Source organism: Trichechus manatus, unplaced genomic scaffold (genome assembly GCF_000243295.1).
Source record: "Trichechus manatus latirostris isolate Lorelei unplaced genomic scaffold, TriManLat1.0 scaffold00244, whole genome shotgun sequence".
Classification (NCBI taxonomy): domain Eukaryota; kingdom Metazoa; phylum Chordata; class Mammalia; order Sirenia; family Trichechidae; genus Trichechus; species Trichechus manatus.
In genome coordinates, this window is record NW_004444180.1 from 119,741 (window position 1) to 137,684 (window position 17,944).

Consider the following 17,944-nt stretch of genomic DNA (forward strand, 5'->3'; position numbering starts at 1 on the left):
GACTGAAGAAAAACTGATGCCTTTGGATTATGGTGTTGGCAAAGAATATTGACTATACCATGACTCTGGCTGCTAACCAAAAGGTCGGCAGTTTGAATCCACCAGGCACTCCTTGGAAACCCTGTGGGGCAGTTCTACTCTGTCCTGTAGGGTTGCTATGAGTCAGAATCAACCCGATGGCAATGGGTTTGGTTTTGGTTTGGCCAAAAGAACAAACAAATCTGTCCTGGAAGAAGGACAGCCAGAATGCTCATTAGAAGTGAGGATGGTGAGACTTTGTTTCACATACTTTGGACATGTTATCTGGGGGGACCAGTCCCTGGAGAAGGACATTATGCTTGGTAGAGGGTCATCGAAAAAGAGGAAGACCCCAATGAAATGGACTGACACAGTGGCTGCAACAAGGGGCTCAAGCATAATAACAACTGTAAGGATGGTGCAGGACCAGGCAGGGTTTTGTTCTGTTGTACATAGGGTCACTATGAGTCAGAACCAACTTGACATCACCTAACAACAACAAATTATTACTTTATACTATACACTTCCATCCTTAGAAGTCACTTGTTTACTTTAATCCTACACCTTATCACTGAAGTCTAGTTACTGCTGCGTGCGTTGCTTTTGCAGATCCTGAAATATTTATATCACAATCTTGTCGGGAAGTAGTCCATCATAAATTTTCTGTCCCATTTTCATGGCCTTACGTGACCTCTTAGGCAGACTGATCCTCTAGCTGAAAACACCTAAAAATCTTGGATAAAATAGAAAAATATATACATCTCAAAGTATCAAAGAGTTTGCAAGATAAAGAAGTGCTAGGCCAAAGTCTACAGGAAAGTGGGACCCAGAGAGGAGAATGGAGACCAAGATGCTGCTGCCCTAAGGTGTGTGCAACTTGGGCAAATCCAGGCTTTGGTGGGGAGGGTGTCAGCAGGGTGGATTATTCAATAGGCAAGGTAAGCACAGTGTTTACCTTGCTTACCAGATCATCTGTAGTGAACAATTTCACATTTTTTCACCACATCAAAGATTCTGCTTCTAGGTATACCTGGCATCTGTCTCTCCTCTAATACCACAGCACATTCCTACATAATCAAAGCCTCTTTTCAAATTTACAATCCCTAACAGGGAAGGATTACTCAGTAAGCAATGTAAGCATGGGCCTATTTGTGCTTACTTACTAATCTGTAGTGACCAATTTCACACTGGTCACTACAGATTAGTAAGCAAGCACAAGTAAGCTCATGCTTACTTTGCTTACTGGGTAATCTGCCCCTAAGGGCCTGTAAAGCTTGGAGAGCAGATATTAAGACGCAGGGTCAGCCCAAGGTAGGGGTGCAAATGGAAGCCCTCCCCGTGCTGAAGTGGGATTCCACAGGGGAAAGAATGATTCAGAAACACTCTATCTCCCTCCCTCCTGGGGCAGTGAAAAGAATGCCTGGAGCCAAGCAGCGTAGGGAGGAAGCACCACCCCTGGGAAGTTGTTGCCACAGGTGTACCCTTTGGAGCCATGCTCTAGGTGTGTAAAGACAAGACCACCTGCCTCTCTCAAACAAAAGTGCTATCACTCACTGGCCAGATTGCCATGGATAACAAAAGTTGTCACACCCCTCTTCCTTGCAGGCCAAGGAGAAGTCTATGCAAATAAGTAGTATATCCTGCTCTACCTGGATTAATGCCTTGGGATAGGTGGACAAGGTTAATATGGAAACTTAAGAAGGAAGGTACCTAGCTGTCTGAGGTAAAGCTTAGTGTCAAATGGGATTTGTTTTGGTAAGCTGAATCCAGCAAGAACCAGCAGGAACAACAGACCAAAAAAAAGACCCACCAAAGACTTCTCATATTATCAGACACAGATTATAAAACTATATTTAAAATTTTTAAAAAGCTTGAAATATCCATAGCAGATAGAAAATTATAGAAACTCATCTAGCAGATTTCAAGAACCACCACACAGAAATTCTAGAAATAAAAAATAGGATAACTAAAATTAAAACTCAGTGGGAGGTAAGATATACAAATGGCAAACAAGCATATGAAAAGATGCTCAACACCATTGGCTATTGTTGTTAGGTACCATCAGTTCAGTTCTGACTCATAGCGACCCTGTGTACAACAGAACCAAACACTGCCCGGTCCTGCGCCACCCTCACGATTGTTGTTATGCTTGAGCCTACTGTTGCAGCCACTGTATCAATCCATCTCACTGAGGGTCGTCTTCTTTTTCACTGACCCTCTACTTTACCAAGCATGATGTCCTTCTCCAGGGACGGATCCCTCCTGATAACGTGTCCAAAGCATGTGAGACGAAGTCTTGCCATCCTTATTTCTAAGCAGCATTCAGATTTGTTCATTCTTCTGGCAGTCCATGGTATATTCAATATTCTTCCCCAACACCATAATTGAAAGGCATCGATTCTTCTTCAGTCTTCCTTATTCATTGCCCAGCTTTCGCAGGCATATGAGGCAATTGAAAATACCATGGCTTGGATCAGGCGCACCTTAGTCCTCAAAGTGAAATCTTTGCTTTTTAACACTTTAAAGAGGTCTTTTGCAGCAGATTTGCCCAATGCAATGCATCTTTTCATTTCTTGACTGCTGCTTACATGGGCATTGATTGTGGATCCAAGTAAAATGAAATCCTAGACAACTTCAATCTTTTCTTCATTTATCATGTTGCTTACTGGTCCAGTTGTAAGGATTTTTGTTTTCTTTATGTTGAGGTGTAATCCATACTGAAGGCTGTGGTCTTTGATCTTCACAGTAATGTTTCGAGTCCTCTTCACTTTGAGCAAGCAAGGTTGTGTCATCTGCATAACACAGGTTGTTAATCAGTCTTCCTCCAATCCTGATGCCCCGTTCTTCTTCATACAGTCCAGCTTCTTGGATTATTTGCTCAGCATACAGATTGAATAGGTATGGTGAAAAGATACAACTCTGACACACACGTTTCCTGACTTTAAACCATGCAGTATCCCCTTGTTCTGTTCGAACGACTGTCTCTTGGTCTATGTACAGGTTCGTCATGAGGACAATTAAGTGTTCTGGAATTCTGATTCTTTGAAATGCTATCCATAATTTGTTATGATCCAGACAGTTGAATGCCTTTGCATAGTCAATAGAACTCTGCAGTCACTAGCCATTAAGGAGATGAAATAAAAACCACAATGAGATACGACTTTACTCCCACTAGGATTGCTAAAAAAAAAAAAACACTGAAAACAAATGTCAGTGAGGATGTGGAGAAACTGGAATCCTTATCTATTACTGGAGCCCTGGCTCTGCAGTGGTTAAGAGCTCAGCAGTTCAAATCCACCAGCTACTCCTCCGAAACTCTACCAGGATGTTCTACTCTGTCCTGTAGTGTCACTGTGAGTTGGAATCTCAACTCAATGGCAATGAGTTTGGTTTCATTTTTAATCCATTACTGGAGGAAGTGTAGAATGGTATAGCCACTGTGCAGGGCTGGATTAAGGCATGTGAGAGCACTAAACACTGATAATCTATGGTGCCCCCTCCCCTGCTTACTCACGCGTTTGAATGGGATATGTGAGTTATATATATACGTGTGTATATATATATATATAGAGGGAGAGAGAGAGAAAAGGAGGGATGAAGAGAGATAGAAAGAGGAGAGCGAGCAAGAGCGAGTTTGTAAGCAAGTGAGCCCTGGTGGTGTAGTGGTGAAGAGCACGGCTGCTAACCAAAAGGTCAGCAGTTCAATTCTGTCCTATAGGGTCAGCAACAAGTTTGGTTTTCTTGGTGTTTATGTGTGTGTGTGTGTTTTAGCTATCCATGATGTGACTTATTTTTAAATGTGACTATAATATTAGCAACTGAACATAAAAGTGGCATATGCCATTTTAGCTGAATGAGATGAACTGGATTATAAAATTTTTAGTGGATGCTGGGTACTAAGATTTTTACTATATACCACATTTTCTGTAAAAGAATATCCTACGTATTCTACAACAAAGAAAACAAGTCAGTGAACTTAGCTGTTTTGATAATCAATGTAAAAATCCTGTTGATCTCCCACAACGAAAAATTGACTTTCACTAATTTTGTTTTAAATGGCTCATACTTCAATTTTTATGCTTGTTTCATAATAAATGCTATCAGTATAAATGAACAAATGAAAAGATACCATAAAAGAAAATTTAATGATCAGAAAACAAAATATTACTATATTTTATTTTCAGATAGATCTTTTATCCCTAACATGTTATAATTAAAAACATTTCTTTCTATTCTTTGCTCTTACAAATTCTTCAATTATTTTATCACAATTAAGCTGCTGAACAATATCTATTTCCATACATAATAAGGATAATGAATCGAGTGTTTCTTGAATCATTGTTGTACACTGAGGGTTTTGGAATCTCTTTAGGGACAAAAATGAGCATTCTGTTGTGCAGTTTATGATCATTAAGGCTAGGAATATGCATAAAACAACTTCGACATTGGAAAATGTGCATTGTATTTTATTTTTTATTATGGAATCATACATACCTACATGAGTAAAATTTGTCTTTCCTGAATCTGTAAACCTAGTTCTCGTGTAAGAATTAAGTTGTCGCACTTCTCCGTAAAGGTTGGTATTTTAAGTCATCAGGATAAGCCTGCACTGATTTCTTGGATGCTGTCTTAGATATCTGGAGCCCTCATGGCATAGTGGTTAAGAGCTCAGCTGCTAACCAAAAGTCTGGCAGTTCAAATCCACCAGCCACTCCTTGAAAACCCTGTGGGGCAGTTCTACTCTTTCCTATAGCGTCGCTATGAGTTGGAATCGACTTGACAGCAATGGCTTTTTGGTTTGGTCTTAGTTATCTAGTGCTGCTATAACAGAAATACCACAACTGGGCAGCCTTAACAAACAGAAATTTATTCTCTCACAGCCTAGAAGGCTAGAAGTCCAAACCCAGGGCACCAGCTCCTGGGGAAGGCTTTCTCTGTTGGTTTTGGGGTAAGATCCTTGTCATCAATCTTCCCCTGGTCTAGGAGCTTCTCAGTGCAGGGACCCTGGGTCCAAAGGACATGGTCTCTCCCAGCTTTTCTTTCTTGGTGGCATCAGGTCCCTCTCCTTCTTGCTTCTCTCTTTTATATCCCAAAAGAGATTGACTCATGATACAATCTAATCCTATAGATTGTGTCCTGCCTCATTAACATGATAAAGGTTAAGATTTACAACACATAGGATAATCACATCAGATCACAAAATGGTGGACAACCACACAATACTGGGAACCGTGGTCTAACCAAGTTGATACGCATTTCTGGGGGGACACAATTCAATCCGTAACAGATGCCTTCATGCGTGCTTCATCAGGTATAGCCACATTGTTTTAAGAGGAAAATTTCATGCAGGATTCAAGTGTTTCAGTGGTGTACTGTGTGGTTATGTGAAACTGATCTCCGGCACACAATGATATTTTTGGAGCACTTCTGTCATTTTCTTGTTTCTTTGTAATACTTCTGTGATGATGGACTGCTTGATAATCAATATTTGGCAGTATCTGTTTTGTTGTGTTTCCAAAATTTCCAAAATCTTCCCTTAAGGTATGTAAATACCCTGTTAATGACTGATAAAGATCTGTGCGTGTCTTTAAATTTACTTCTGAAATCTCAGAGACCTTGGCTCATCTGATGAAAATGCTGCAATATTTTATTCCACATAACCGACATAAATACATATGTCTGTCAGTTTGCTGTCCTGTGGGGGCTTACGTGTTGCTGTGATGCTGTAAGCTATACCACCAGTATTCAAATACCAGCAGGGTCATCAGCTCAGCTTCCAGACTAAGACAGACTAGGAAGAAGAACTGGGCAGTCTACTTCTGAAAAGAACTAGCCAGTGAAAATCTTATGAATAGCAGCAGAACATTGTTTGATAGAGTGCCAGAAGATGAGCCCTCCAGGTTGGAAGGCACTCAAAAGATGACGGGGGAAAAGCTGCCTCCTCAAAGTAGAGTTGACCTTGATGATGAGGATGGAGTCAAGCTTTGCTGATGTGGCACGACTCAAAATGAGAGGAAACAGCTGCAAACATCCATTAATAATTGGAACATGGAATGTACGAAGCTTGAATCTAGGAGAATTGGAAATCGTCAAAAATGAAATGGAACACATAAACATCGATATCCTAGGCATTAGTGAGCTGAAATGGACTGGTACGGGACATTCTGAAATCAGATAATCAGATGGTCTACTATGACAGGAATGACAACTTGAAGAGGAATGGCGTTGCATCATCATCAAAAAGAACATTTCAAGATCTATCCTGAAGCACAACGCTGTCAGTGATAGGATAATATCCATACACCTACAAGGAAGACCAGTTAATACGACTATGATTCAAATTTACACACCAACCACTAAGGCCAAAGATGAAGAAATTGAAGATTTTTCCCAACTTCTGCAGTCTGAAATTGATCGAACATGCAACAGGATGCATTGATAATTACTGGGGATTGGAATGCAAAAGTTGGAAATGAAGAAGGATCGATAGTTGGAAAATATGGCCTTGGTAACAGAAACGATGCTGGAGATCGCATGACAGAATTTTGGAAGACCAACGACTTCTTCATTGTGGATGCATTTTTTTCACCATCATAAACAGCAGCTATACACTTTGACCTCACCAGATGAAATACACAGGAATGAAACTGACTACATCTGTGGAAAGAGACGATGGAAAAGCCCAATATCATCAGTCAGAACAAGGCCAGGGGCTGACTGCAGAACATAGCATCAACTGCTCATATGCAAGTTCAAGTTGAAATGGAAGAAGATTAGAACAAGTCCACAAGAGCCAAAGTACTACCTTCAGTATATGCCACCTGAATTTAGAGACCATCTCAAGAATAGATTTGATGCATTGAACACTAATGAATGAAGACCAGAAGAGTTGTGGAATGACATCAAGGACATCATATATGAAGAAAGCAAGAGGTCATTAAAAAGAGAGGAAAGAAAGAAAAGACCAAAATGGATATCAGAAGAGACTCTGAAACTTGCTCTTGAACGTTAAGTAGTAAAGCAAAAGGAAGAAATGATGAAGTAAAGAGCTGAACAGAAAATTTCAAAGCGTGGCTTGAGGAGACAAAGTAAAGTATTATAATGACATGTGCAAAGACCTGGAGATAGAAAACCAAAAGGGAAGAATACGTTCAGCATTTCTCAAGCTGAAAGAACTGAAGAGAAAATTCAAGCCTGAAGTTGCAATACTGAAGGATTCTACCAGGAAAATATTAAAGGACACAGGAAGCATCAAAGTAAGATGGAAGGGATGCTCAGAGTTACTGTACCAAAAAGAACTGGTCGACATTCAACCATTTCAGGAGGTAGCATATGATCAGGAACCAATGGTGCTCAAGGAGGAAGTCCAAGCTGCACTGAAAACTCTGGCCAAAAACAAGGCTCCAGGAATTGATGGAATACGAACTGAGATGTTTCAACAAACGATGCAGTGCTGGAAGCACTCACTTGTCTATGCCAAGAAATTCAGAAGACAGCTACCTGGCCAACTGACTGGAATAGATCCATATTTATGCCTATTCCCAAGAAAGGTGACCCCACAGAATGTGGAAATCATCTAACAATATCATTAATACCACACACAAGTAAAATTTTGCTGAAGATCATTCAAAAGCGGCTGCAGCAGTATATGAACAAGGAACTGCCAGAAATTCAAGTCGGATTCAGAAGAGGATGTGGAACCAGGGATATCATTGCTGATGTCAGATGGATCCTGGCTGAAAGCACAGAATCCCAGAAAGATGTTTACCTGTGTTTTATTGACTATGCTAAGGCATTTTACTGTGTGGATCATAACAAATTATGGATAACATTACAAATAATGGGAATTCCAGAACACTTAGTTGTGCTCATGAGGAACCTGTACATAGACCAAGAGGCAGTCATTTGAACAGAACAAGGGGATACTGCGTGGTTTAAAGTCACGAAAGATGTGCATCAGGGTTGTATCCTTTCACCATACCTATTCAATTTGTATACTGAGCAAATAATCCAAGAAGCCGGACTATATGAAGAAGAATGGGGCATCACGATTGGAGGAAGACTCATTAACAACCTGTGATATGCAGATGACACAACTCTGCTTGCTAAAGTGACGAGGACTTGAAGCACTTACTGATGAAGATCAAAGACCACAGCCTTTAGTGTGGATTACACCTCAACATAAAGAAAACAAAAATTCTCACAACTGGACCAATAAGCAAAATCATGATAAACAGAAAAGATTGAAGTTGTCAAGGATTTCATTTTACTTGGATCCACAATCAACACCCATGGAAGCAGCAGTCAAGAAATAAAAAGATGCATTGCACTGGACAAATCTGCTGCAAAAGATCTCTTTAAAGTGTTGAAAAGAAAAAAGATGCCATCTTGAAGACTAAGGTGCGCCTGACTCAAGCCATGGTGTGTTCAGTTGCTTCACAGGCATGTGAAAGATGGACGATGAATAAGGAAGACCAAAGCAGAACTGATGCCTTTGAATTGTAGTGTTGGCGAGGAATACTAAATATACCATGGACTGCCAAAAGAACTAACAAATCTGTCCTGGAAGAAGTACAATCAGCATGCTCCTTAGAAGCAAGGATGGCGAAACTACATCTCACATACTTTGGACATGTTATCAGGAGGGATCAGTCCCTGGAGGAGGGCATCATGCTTGGTAGAGTAGAGGGTCAGCGAAAAAGAGGAAGACCCTCAATGAGATGGATTGACACAGTGGCTGCAACAACAGGCTCAAGCACAACAATGATTGTGAGGATGGCGCAGGCCCGGGCAGCGTTTCATTCTGTAGTACATAGGGTTGCTATGAGTCGGAACCAACTTGACGGCACCTAACAACAACAACAGGTCTCTTCTGGTTTCTTGCAGTAGTGTTTTGTAGTTTTCTTTGTATAGGTCTTTTACGCCCCTGGTAGATTTAGTCCTACGTACTTTGTCTTCTTGGGGGCTATTGTAAATGGTATTGATTTGGTAATTTCCTTTTTGAAGTTCTCTTTGTTGGTGTAGAGGAATCCTACTGATTTTCGCATTTAATCTTGTATCCTGCTACTTTGCTGAAATATCCTTATTAGTTCCAGTTATCTTTCTTGCAGTATATTTCTTTGGGGTTTTCTGTGTATAAGATCATATCATCTGTGAATAGGGATAGTTTTACCTCCTTCTTATCAATTTGGATGTCCTTTATTTCTTTTTCTTACCTTATTGCCCAATGTTGAATAAGAGTGGTGATATAGGGTATCCTTGTCTGGTTCCTGTTCTCAAAGGGAATGCTTTCAGTCTCTCTCCGTTTAGAATGGCATTGGCTGCTGGCTTTGTATAAATACCCTTTATTATGTCAAGGAATTTCCCTTCTGTTCCTATTTTGCTGAGAGTTTTTATCAGGAATGGGTGTTGGACTTTGTCAAATGCCTTTTCTGCATTGACTGATAAAATCATGTGGTTCTTTTATTTATGTGATGGATTACGTTGTTTGATTTGTAATGTTGAACCATTCCTGTCTACCTGGTATGAATCCCACTTGGTCATGATTTTTTTTTTTTTTTTTTTTTGATATGCTGTTGAATTCTACTGTCTAGAATTTTGTTGAGGATTTTTGCATCTATGTTCATGGGATATTGGTCTGTAGTTTTTTTTGTGGTGTCTTTCCCTGGCTTTGGTATCAGGGTTATGCTAGCTTCATAGAGTGAGTTCGGGAGTATTCCTTCTGTCATGGATTGAATTGTATCCCCCAGAAATATCTGTCAACTTGGCTGGGTCATGATTCCCAGTATTGTATAATTGTGTACCATTTTGTAATCTGATGTGATTTCCTTATGTGTTATAAATTCTATCGTGATGATGTAATAAGATGGATTAGTGGCAGTTATACTGATGCGGTTACAAGATTGGATAATGTCTTAAGCCAATTTCTTTTGAGATATAAAAGAGAGAAGCGAGCAGAGACACATGGGAACCTCACACCACCAAGAAAGCAGCGCTGGGAGCAAACTGCATCCTTTGGACCTGAGGTTCCTGTGCTGAGATGCTCCCAGACCAAGGGAAGACTGATGCATCACAAGGACCTTCCTCCAGAGCTGACAGAGAGAGAAAGCCTTCCCCTGGAGCTGACGCCCTGAATTTGGACTTGTAACCTACTAGACTGTGAGAGAATACATTTCTCTTTGTTGAAGGCATCCACTTGTGGTATTTCTGTTACAGCAGCACTAGATGACTAAGATACCTTCCTTTTCTATGCTGTGAAACAGCTTCAGTAGTATTGGTGTTAGCTCTTCTCTGAAAGTTTGGTAGAATTCTCCAGTGAAGTCATCTGGGCCAGGACTTTTTTTTTGTTGGGAATTTTTAAAAATTACTTCTTCAGTCTCTTTTGTTATGGGTTTGTTTAGTTTTTCTACCTCAGTTTGTGTTAGTTTAGATAGGTAGTATGTTTCTAGAAATTTGTCCATTTCCTCTAGGTTTTCAAAGTTGTTGGAGTACAATTTTTCATAGTATTTTGCTATGATCCTTTTTATTTGAGTTGGTTCTGTTGTGGTATCACCCATCTCATTTCTTATTCAGGTTCTCTGCTTCCTCTCCTGTTTTTCTTCTGTCAGTTTGGCCGATGGTTTGTCAATTTTGTTAACGTTTTCTAAGAACCAACTTTTAGTCTTATTGTTTCAACTGTTTTTCTATTCTCTATTTCATTTATTTCTGCTCTAATCTTTATGATTTCCTTTCTTCTGGTGCCTCAGGGCTTCTTTTGCTGCTCTCTTTCTATTTGTTCAAATTGTAGGGTTAACATTTTGATTTTGGCCCTTTCTTCTTTTTTGATGTGTGCGTTTATTGCTATAAACTGACCTCTAAGCACAGCTTTCACTGTGTCCCAAAGGTTTTCATAAGATGCATTTTTATTCTCATTTGACTCTATGAATTTCATTCCATCCTTATTTCTATAACCAGTAGTTATTAAGCAAGGTGTTTTTCAGTTTTCATGTATTTGATTTTTTTCCCTTGCTCTTTCTGTTATTGATTTCTACTTTTATGGCATTAAGATCAGAAAAGATGCTTTGTATTATTTAGATGTTTTGGATTCTGTTAAGGCTTGCTTTGTGGCCTAAAATACGACCTACACTGGAGAATGTTCCATGTGCTCTGGAAAAGATTGTATACTTTGCTGCTGCTGTTGGGTTGAGTGTTCTGTTATGTGAGGTCAAGTTGATTGACTGTGGCATTTAGGTCTTCGGTATCGAGTTTCTTTCTAGATGTTCTGTCCTTCACTGAAAGTGGTGTGTTGAAGTCTCCTACTATTATTGTGGAGGTGTCTGTTTCTGTTTTCAGTGCTATTAGAGTTTGTTTTATGTATTTTGGAGCCCTGTCATTGGGTGCATATATATTTTTTATGGTTATGTCCTCCTGGTGTACTGACCCTTTAATCATTACATAGTGTCCTTTCTTATCCTCTGTGGTGAATTTTACTTTAAAGTCTATTTTGTCGGAGATTAATATTGCCACTCCTGCTCTTTTTCGGTTATTTTTGCTTGCTGTTTTTTTTCTCCATCCTTTGAGTTTTAGTTTATGTCTTTGTGTCTAAGGTGTGTCTCCTGTAGACGGCATATAGATTGTGTTTTTTAATCCATTCTGCCACTCTCTGTCTCCTTATTGGTGCATTTAGGCCATTTACATTCAGTGTAATTGATAGGTATGAGTTTACTGCTGTCATTTTGATGTAATTTTTTTTGTGGTGTTGACAGTTTCTTTGCTCTGCTTAATTTTCTGTGCTTTGTTTATGCATTTTCTTTTCATCTTTTTCATTATTGTTGATGTTGTGTTTGCTGAGTCTTTTTAAACTTCATTTTTAATTTCTATTACCCAGTAATTTTTAAATAAGGTGTTATTCAGTTTCTGTGTATTTTTTCTTTGTTGTTATTGATTTCTAGTTTTATAGCATTATGATAAGAGAACATGTGTTGTATTATTTCGATTTTTTAGATTTATTGAGGCTTGCTTTGTGACCTAAAATATGGTCTATTCTGGAGAATGATCCACGTGCGTAGGAGAAGAATGTGTAGTGTGTTGTTGTTGGGTGGTGTGTTCTGTATGTCTATAAGGTCAAATTGGTTGACTGTGTTATTTAGATCTTCTGTATCTTTATTGAGTTCCTTTCTAGTTGTTCTGTCTGTCATCAAAAGTGGTGTATTAAGGTCTCTTAATATTATTGTAGAACTATCTCTCTTTTCAATTCTGTTAGTTTGTTTTATGTACTTTGGAGCTGTGTTACTGGGTGCATGTTTATTATAGTTACGTCCTCTTGGTTGACTGACCCTTTAATCATTATACAGTGCCCTTCTTTGTCTCTTACAATGGATTTTGACTTAAAGCCTATTTTATCAGAGATTAGTATTATCACTCCTGCTCTCTTATGGTAACTGTTTGCTTGATATATTTTTTTCCATCCTTTGATTTTTAAGCTATTTATGTCTTTGTGTCTAAGGTGTGTCTCTTGTAGGCAACATATTGATGGGTCATGTTTTTTACCCACTCTGCCACTCTCTGTCTCTTGACTGGTACATTTAAACCATTCACATTCAGTGTGATTATCAATAGGTATGAATACACTGCTGCCATTTTTTTATTTTTTTATTTTTTTGTGGTGTTAACGGTTTCTTTGTTCTGCTTTCTTTTTCTGGGCTGTTATTTTTGTTTATGGATTTTCTTTTTGTATTCTTTGTTGTTGATTTGTGTTTACTGAATCTTTTCCATTTTCTTCTTTATTCTGGTGAGTAGATTTATTAATCTTATTTGTGGTTATCCTGAAATATACTTTTAGCTTCCTAAGTTTAAAACAGTCTGTTGTATCTTGATACCGCCTTGTCTTCCTCTCCATATGGAAGTTCTATAACTACACCATTTATTGTCTCTTTTTGTTTTCAAGTTATCATTTACAGACTGACATCTCTGGTTCCATTTTCAGTTTTGCAGATTTATTTTACTTTTGAGTATTCTTTATCCGGGTTGGCATCTGAATGATGCTGTCGTGTCTTGATCTCAGGTTGTTGTCTGATGCCATTGACTCTCTGTTTAAAGGACTCCCTTTAATATTTTTTGTAAGGTTGGTCTGGCTTTAAGAAATTCCCTTAATTTCTGCTTATCTGGGAATGTCCTAGCTTCACTATCATATGTGAAAGACAATCTAGTTGGACATACGATTCTTGGTTGGCTGTTTTTTTTTTCAGAGTTTTATATATGTCATCACACTGTCTTCTTGCCTGTATGGTTTCTGCCAAGAAATTAGTGCCTAGTATTACCGGTGCCCCTTTATAGGTGATATTTTGTTTTTCATGAGCTGCTGTCAGAATTCTTTTTGTCTTCGGCTTTGGGAAGTCTGATTATGATATGTCTCGATGACTTTCTTTTGGGGGTCTATCCTGTATGCGGTTTGTTGAACTTCCTGGATGGAAACCTTCTCATCTCTCATGGTATTAGGAAAGTTTTCTGTCAATAAACCTTCAAAAATTCTCTGTGCTTTTTTTCTCTCCTCCTAATTATATGTAAATTCTTCCTCTTGATAGTGTCCCACATAACTCTTAGGCTTTCTTCATTCTTTTTTCTAATTGTTCCTCAAATAGATTAGTATAAACGGAGTTTTTCTCTATTTCATTGATTCTTTCTTCCATTAAGCCAATGCTACTTCTATGTCCTTCCATTGAGTTATGTATTTCTGATATTTTATTATTAATCTTCTGGATTTATAATTATTGTTTTTGTATGGTTTGTAACTGTCTACGTATTTTGTTATTTTGCCCTTGTATTGTTTCCCTGAATTCTTCTAGGGTTTTGTCTGTGTTTTCCTTGATCTCTCTGAGGACCCCATATATAAAATAAGTCTTTCGAATTCTTTATCTGGTAGCTCTGTTACCATTTCTTCCTCAGGAAGGTTTTCTGCCCATTTATTTTTCTCACTTGTTTGAATCATCTTATCCTGTTTTTTCATATGATTTGTTATTGTCTACCATCTTCCAGGCATTAAGGTGTTATTTATTTACTTATTGACTGATTGTATGTTTGCTTGTTTTGTCCTGATTTGTTGTTTCATTTTGATATATCAGGGAGGACAGAGTGGGCATGTGCCACTGACCGCTCATCTGGCGGCATGGGCACACTCACCATCTATCTCTAGATGAGTGGGGAAGTGGCGGGCAAGGCGAGCATGTGTTGCTGTTCACCGGGGCACACTGGGCAACTTAGGGCGAGTTAGGTGGATGCAGGTCATTGCCTGTCATCAGTCCAGTGCCACAGGAGCACATGATGGCACTTGCTGAGTGGGTGGGGTTGTAGGTGGGGGTGTGATGGGCGACCCAGAGTACTGGGCGCTCTCCGCCACTTGTCAGGTGGGCAGGGTGCAGGGAAGGGGGTGTGGCAGGTGACTGGGAGCACAGGACACTCTCTGCCTCATGTTGGGTGGGCGGGGTACAGGGCAGGGGGATATGGTGGCTGACCAGTGGCACGGGAGCGCTGCCGCTCGTCAAATTAGCAGGGTGGCAGGGGTGTGAGGTGGCAGACGGGGCAGGGTGAGGGGGAATGGGGAGCTCATATCACAGTCCCCAGATGGGCAAGGTGCCAGGGGTGGGAAATGTTCATGCTGCTAATTAGCAAGGGGGCGGGGGGAGGGAGAGCGTGCTCCTCTGATTACCAGGAGTGGGTGCCTGGGCACTTCTTGTCAGGTGCAGCCAGCAATCGGGACGTGGCCCTGACCAAATGCAAAAAGCAAAGGAGCTGCCCATAGTCTGGTCGGGTGAGGGACTTCCTGCTGGCACTCTATGGATCTGTTTACTCCATGTGCATCACCCATTCTAATGGTCAGGGACCGCCACTGGTGAGTAGTCCTTTCTCTGGATCCTGGCTCCCTCCCTGCTCTGTGGACGCCAGGATCCCTGGAGTTCTCGCCTTCCTTCCTTTACTTTCCCTCCTTAGATCTGCTGTATGTACTGCTCACCTTGCTTCACTCAGGTATGTCTACATTTTCTCTGTCTCCCATTGGGAGGTGTGTGAAGTTGCCTTCCTGTGCTCCTCACCTGGGATTGCTACTGGCTTTGTCTCAAGATGGCCGCCTGTGCCAGGCCAGCTGGCAGGGCACCTCCGCTCTGTATCTCTCCTCATACACTGTTTTCATTCAGTTGTTTTCCAATCGGTGTTCGATCTAATTCTCTATCTTCCCATTTGATCCTCAAGGTTCCAGGATTGTCACCTGTATCGGTTTCACTTGGTTTCTTGGGACCTTGCTGTAGAAGGACAGCGTGGTGTGTCTGACTAAACCACCATCTTGGGTCTGTCTCCTCCACATGTATTATGTTTCTAATTTAAAAACACATTACATTTCTAATTTTTTAAATTACATTGCCAATTTAAAGGAAAATACTTCCACATGCTCATGAAGGGCCACTTCCCAGACCACCCCGTGCCGCAGAGGGACGGCCTCAGGGCACACTCACCCAGAAGTCTTCCCCAGGGCAGGGTCGCAGACAGACGGTGCAGGTGGCAGACGCGAAGGTGCCGTGGGCTTCAACCAGCTTTGAAGCGGGGATGCCAGCCACTGCAATTCAAACCTCAGGTGAGCACCATGGACACCTAGAGGAGCCACTGAGCCCAATGACCCTGCCTGTGCCACTTACAGGTGACGTTCATGACCAGACAATGCACAGGGCACAAGGGACACCCAGGAGAGCCAGGTCAGCCAAAACAAAGGACAAAAGTTCAGATAAAACTACACCCGATACCAGAATACATCTTCTATTCTAAAAGACACCAAGTAAAAGTGTAAATATAACATAATGAACTTCAAAAAATTGCTTGGCTAAAAACAGATAAAAGGTGACTAAGGCAATAATCTGTTACCACTGCCTGCTTCTGAGAGGCTCTAGGTGGCTGCCACAACACCCCCAAGAGTATCCTGACTCCCAAGCCAAGACCCACGGCCTACCTGGCTATACCTAGGCTGACAGTAGCTCCAGGTGTGGGTGTCACCTGGGCTCTGGGGTCCATGCTACAGACTCTTTCTAGGAAGTAAGCATTTCCTGAACTCTACAGACGACAACACTTTAAACCACAACATGCCGTAGCCTGGAGAGCAGCTGCCAGCCTGCTGGCACCACGCACAGGAAGAGGCCCCGCCGATGTTCCCTGGCCTCAGGGTGCATGCTGGTGTGGCCACCTGGACATGAAGGAGACACCGTACTTTGCACACTCAAGAACACTAGGGAGTTAACTTGTGTTTTTGATGTGATAACAGCATCGTGGCAATGCCTTAAAAGTCTTCACCTTTTAGAAACGCCTACTAGTATATTTGTAAATTACATTCATGTGTGTGGGACTTTCTTTAAAGTAATCCAGGGTGGTATGGCTTGACATGAGTGACGATGACTCTTTATCTCTATATGCTTGAGAAACTTCCTAATAAAGAATACAGTTTAAAAGGAAAGCAGTCATCCCATCAGACTAGCAAAACCAGAAGCTCCCAAATCAGCTTTAGCCCAGCCTCAAACGAGAGCGCCCAGGCACATCGAGAAGGGGCCAGAGGTGGCGGAGTGAGTGCTGGGCCCCGTCCAGCAGAGCTGCCCCAGCCCCCAACAGGGAGAAGGTGCGCTCACCCCGCTCAAGCCCGTCTATGTTCTGTGTGTAGAGCCGTAGCAGCAGCCCCTTCTCGTGCAGGAGCCGCAGGAAGTAGTGAGTCATGTTGGGCCGGAAGTTCCCAGGGTACAGCTCCTTGGCCAAAGTGAAAAAGGGCTTGGGGTTTCGAAAGAAGAATGAAAGTTCAAAAATGGCTTCGGGGTATGGGATGTCGTACTGCTGGAGATTGCTGTAGAGGCCGCTCCCCGGAGACCTGCAAAGAGAAAGAAGCCCTGAGGAGGGGGTGGCAAATGGGGGGGGGGGGGGGGAGGGGGGGGGGGGGGGGGCCCAAAGGGGGGGGGGGGGGGGTGCTGAGAGGGCAGGAGGAGGTGAGAGAGTGAGGGGAGCACGCCAAGGCCGGCAGGGCCGCATGGCACCTGAAGTCAGGGATGCCGCTGGGTGTGCTGATGCCGGCCCCCACCATGACCACCAGCCTCTGGCAGGCTCTGGTCCGGATCAGCTCGGCTACATCCTGCAAGGACAGCTGCTCCCTGGTACTGCCACCTCCCCCTCCAGAATCTCTCGAGGTGCAAGTAGAAAGGGACACGGGCCTTCTCTCACCTGCAGTACCAACGGGAAAAGCACAAAGTGGAAAATACGACAGATGGACAGCAATAACATCATGCCAGCAAGAACAGGCAAGGCCCAGCCTCCTGCCACTCCACCCCAGGACGGCCACACAACTCCCTCCAGCCCCAAATGTCCACCATCCTCATCAGGGTGATCGCGCGCCTAAAACACAGCACTGTCCTAAAGCACGGCCAAGGTCATTGGGACCATGCAAATGAGGAAGTTGTCCCGTGATGCTGTACAGAAGGTCGGAGCTCAGACAGGCCCCACACCACGGGCCATACCTGCGCACCTCGGCTGTGACAAAGGTACAGTGACCCACGAGGAAAACAGAGTACCAAGCTTCAGGCTCCACAGACCCCTCCGGAAGGAACAGTCACACGCCGAGAGGCAGGGTCCAAACTGCTGCAGGCAAAGCAATCAGCAATCCTAGCCTGCTCACGTCAATCGTGCAAACCCGTCTAGGGAGACTAAGATCACCCACCGGTGACGCCAGACTGTGTGGTGGACAACACATGCCATTCCACACACGTCATCTGGCATCTTAGCTTCCCTTCCCTGGCCCAGGCAGCTCTTCTATTTCATCCCTAGCCACCCAGGGCTAAATCAGTGGATACCAGCCACAGGCACAGAGGTCCACACAACTCCCTGCACTTCAGAAAAGCTGGCCCCCCTACTCTCTTAGGGTCTAATCATTCAC

General features: G+C 42.1%; 1 protein-coding gene across 1 annotated transcript in view; it reads right to left on the reverse strand.

Annotated features, from left to right (window-relative positions):
- The window catches only part of SIRT3 (sirtuin 3), a 29,130-nt gene that overhangs the window by 6,307 nt on the left and 4,879 nt on the right, over positions 1 to 17,944 (reverse strand). Inside the window, exons 2-4 of the mRNA XM_023724368.1 lie at positions 17,052 to 17,235; positions 16,656 to 16,888; positions 15,501 to 15,601 (exon numbers count right to left, since the gene is read on the reverse strand). Of these exons, the coding sequence (XP_023580136.1) occupies positions 15,501 to 15,601; positions 16,656 to 16,888; positions 17,052 to 17,235 (518 nt within the window). The remainder of the gene's footprint in view (positions 1 to 15,500; positions 15,602 to 16,655; positions 16,889 to 17,051; positions 17,236 to 17,944) is intronic.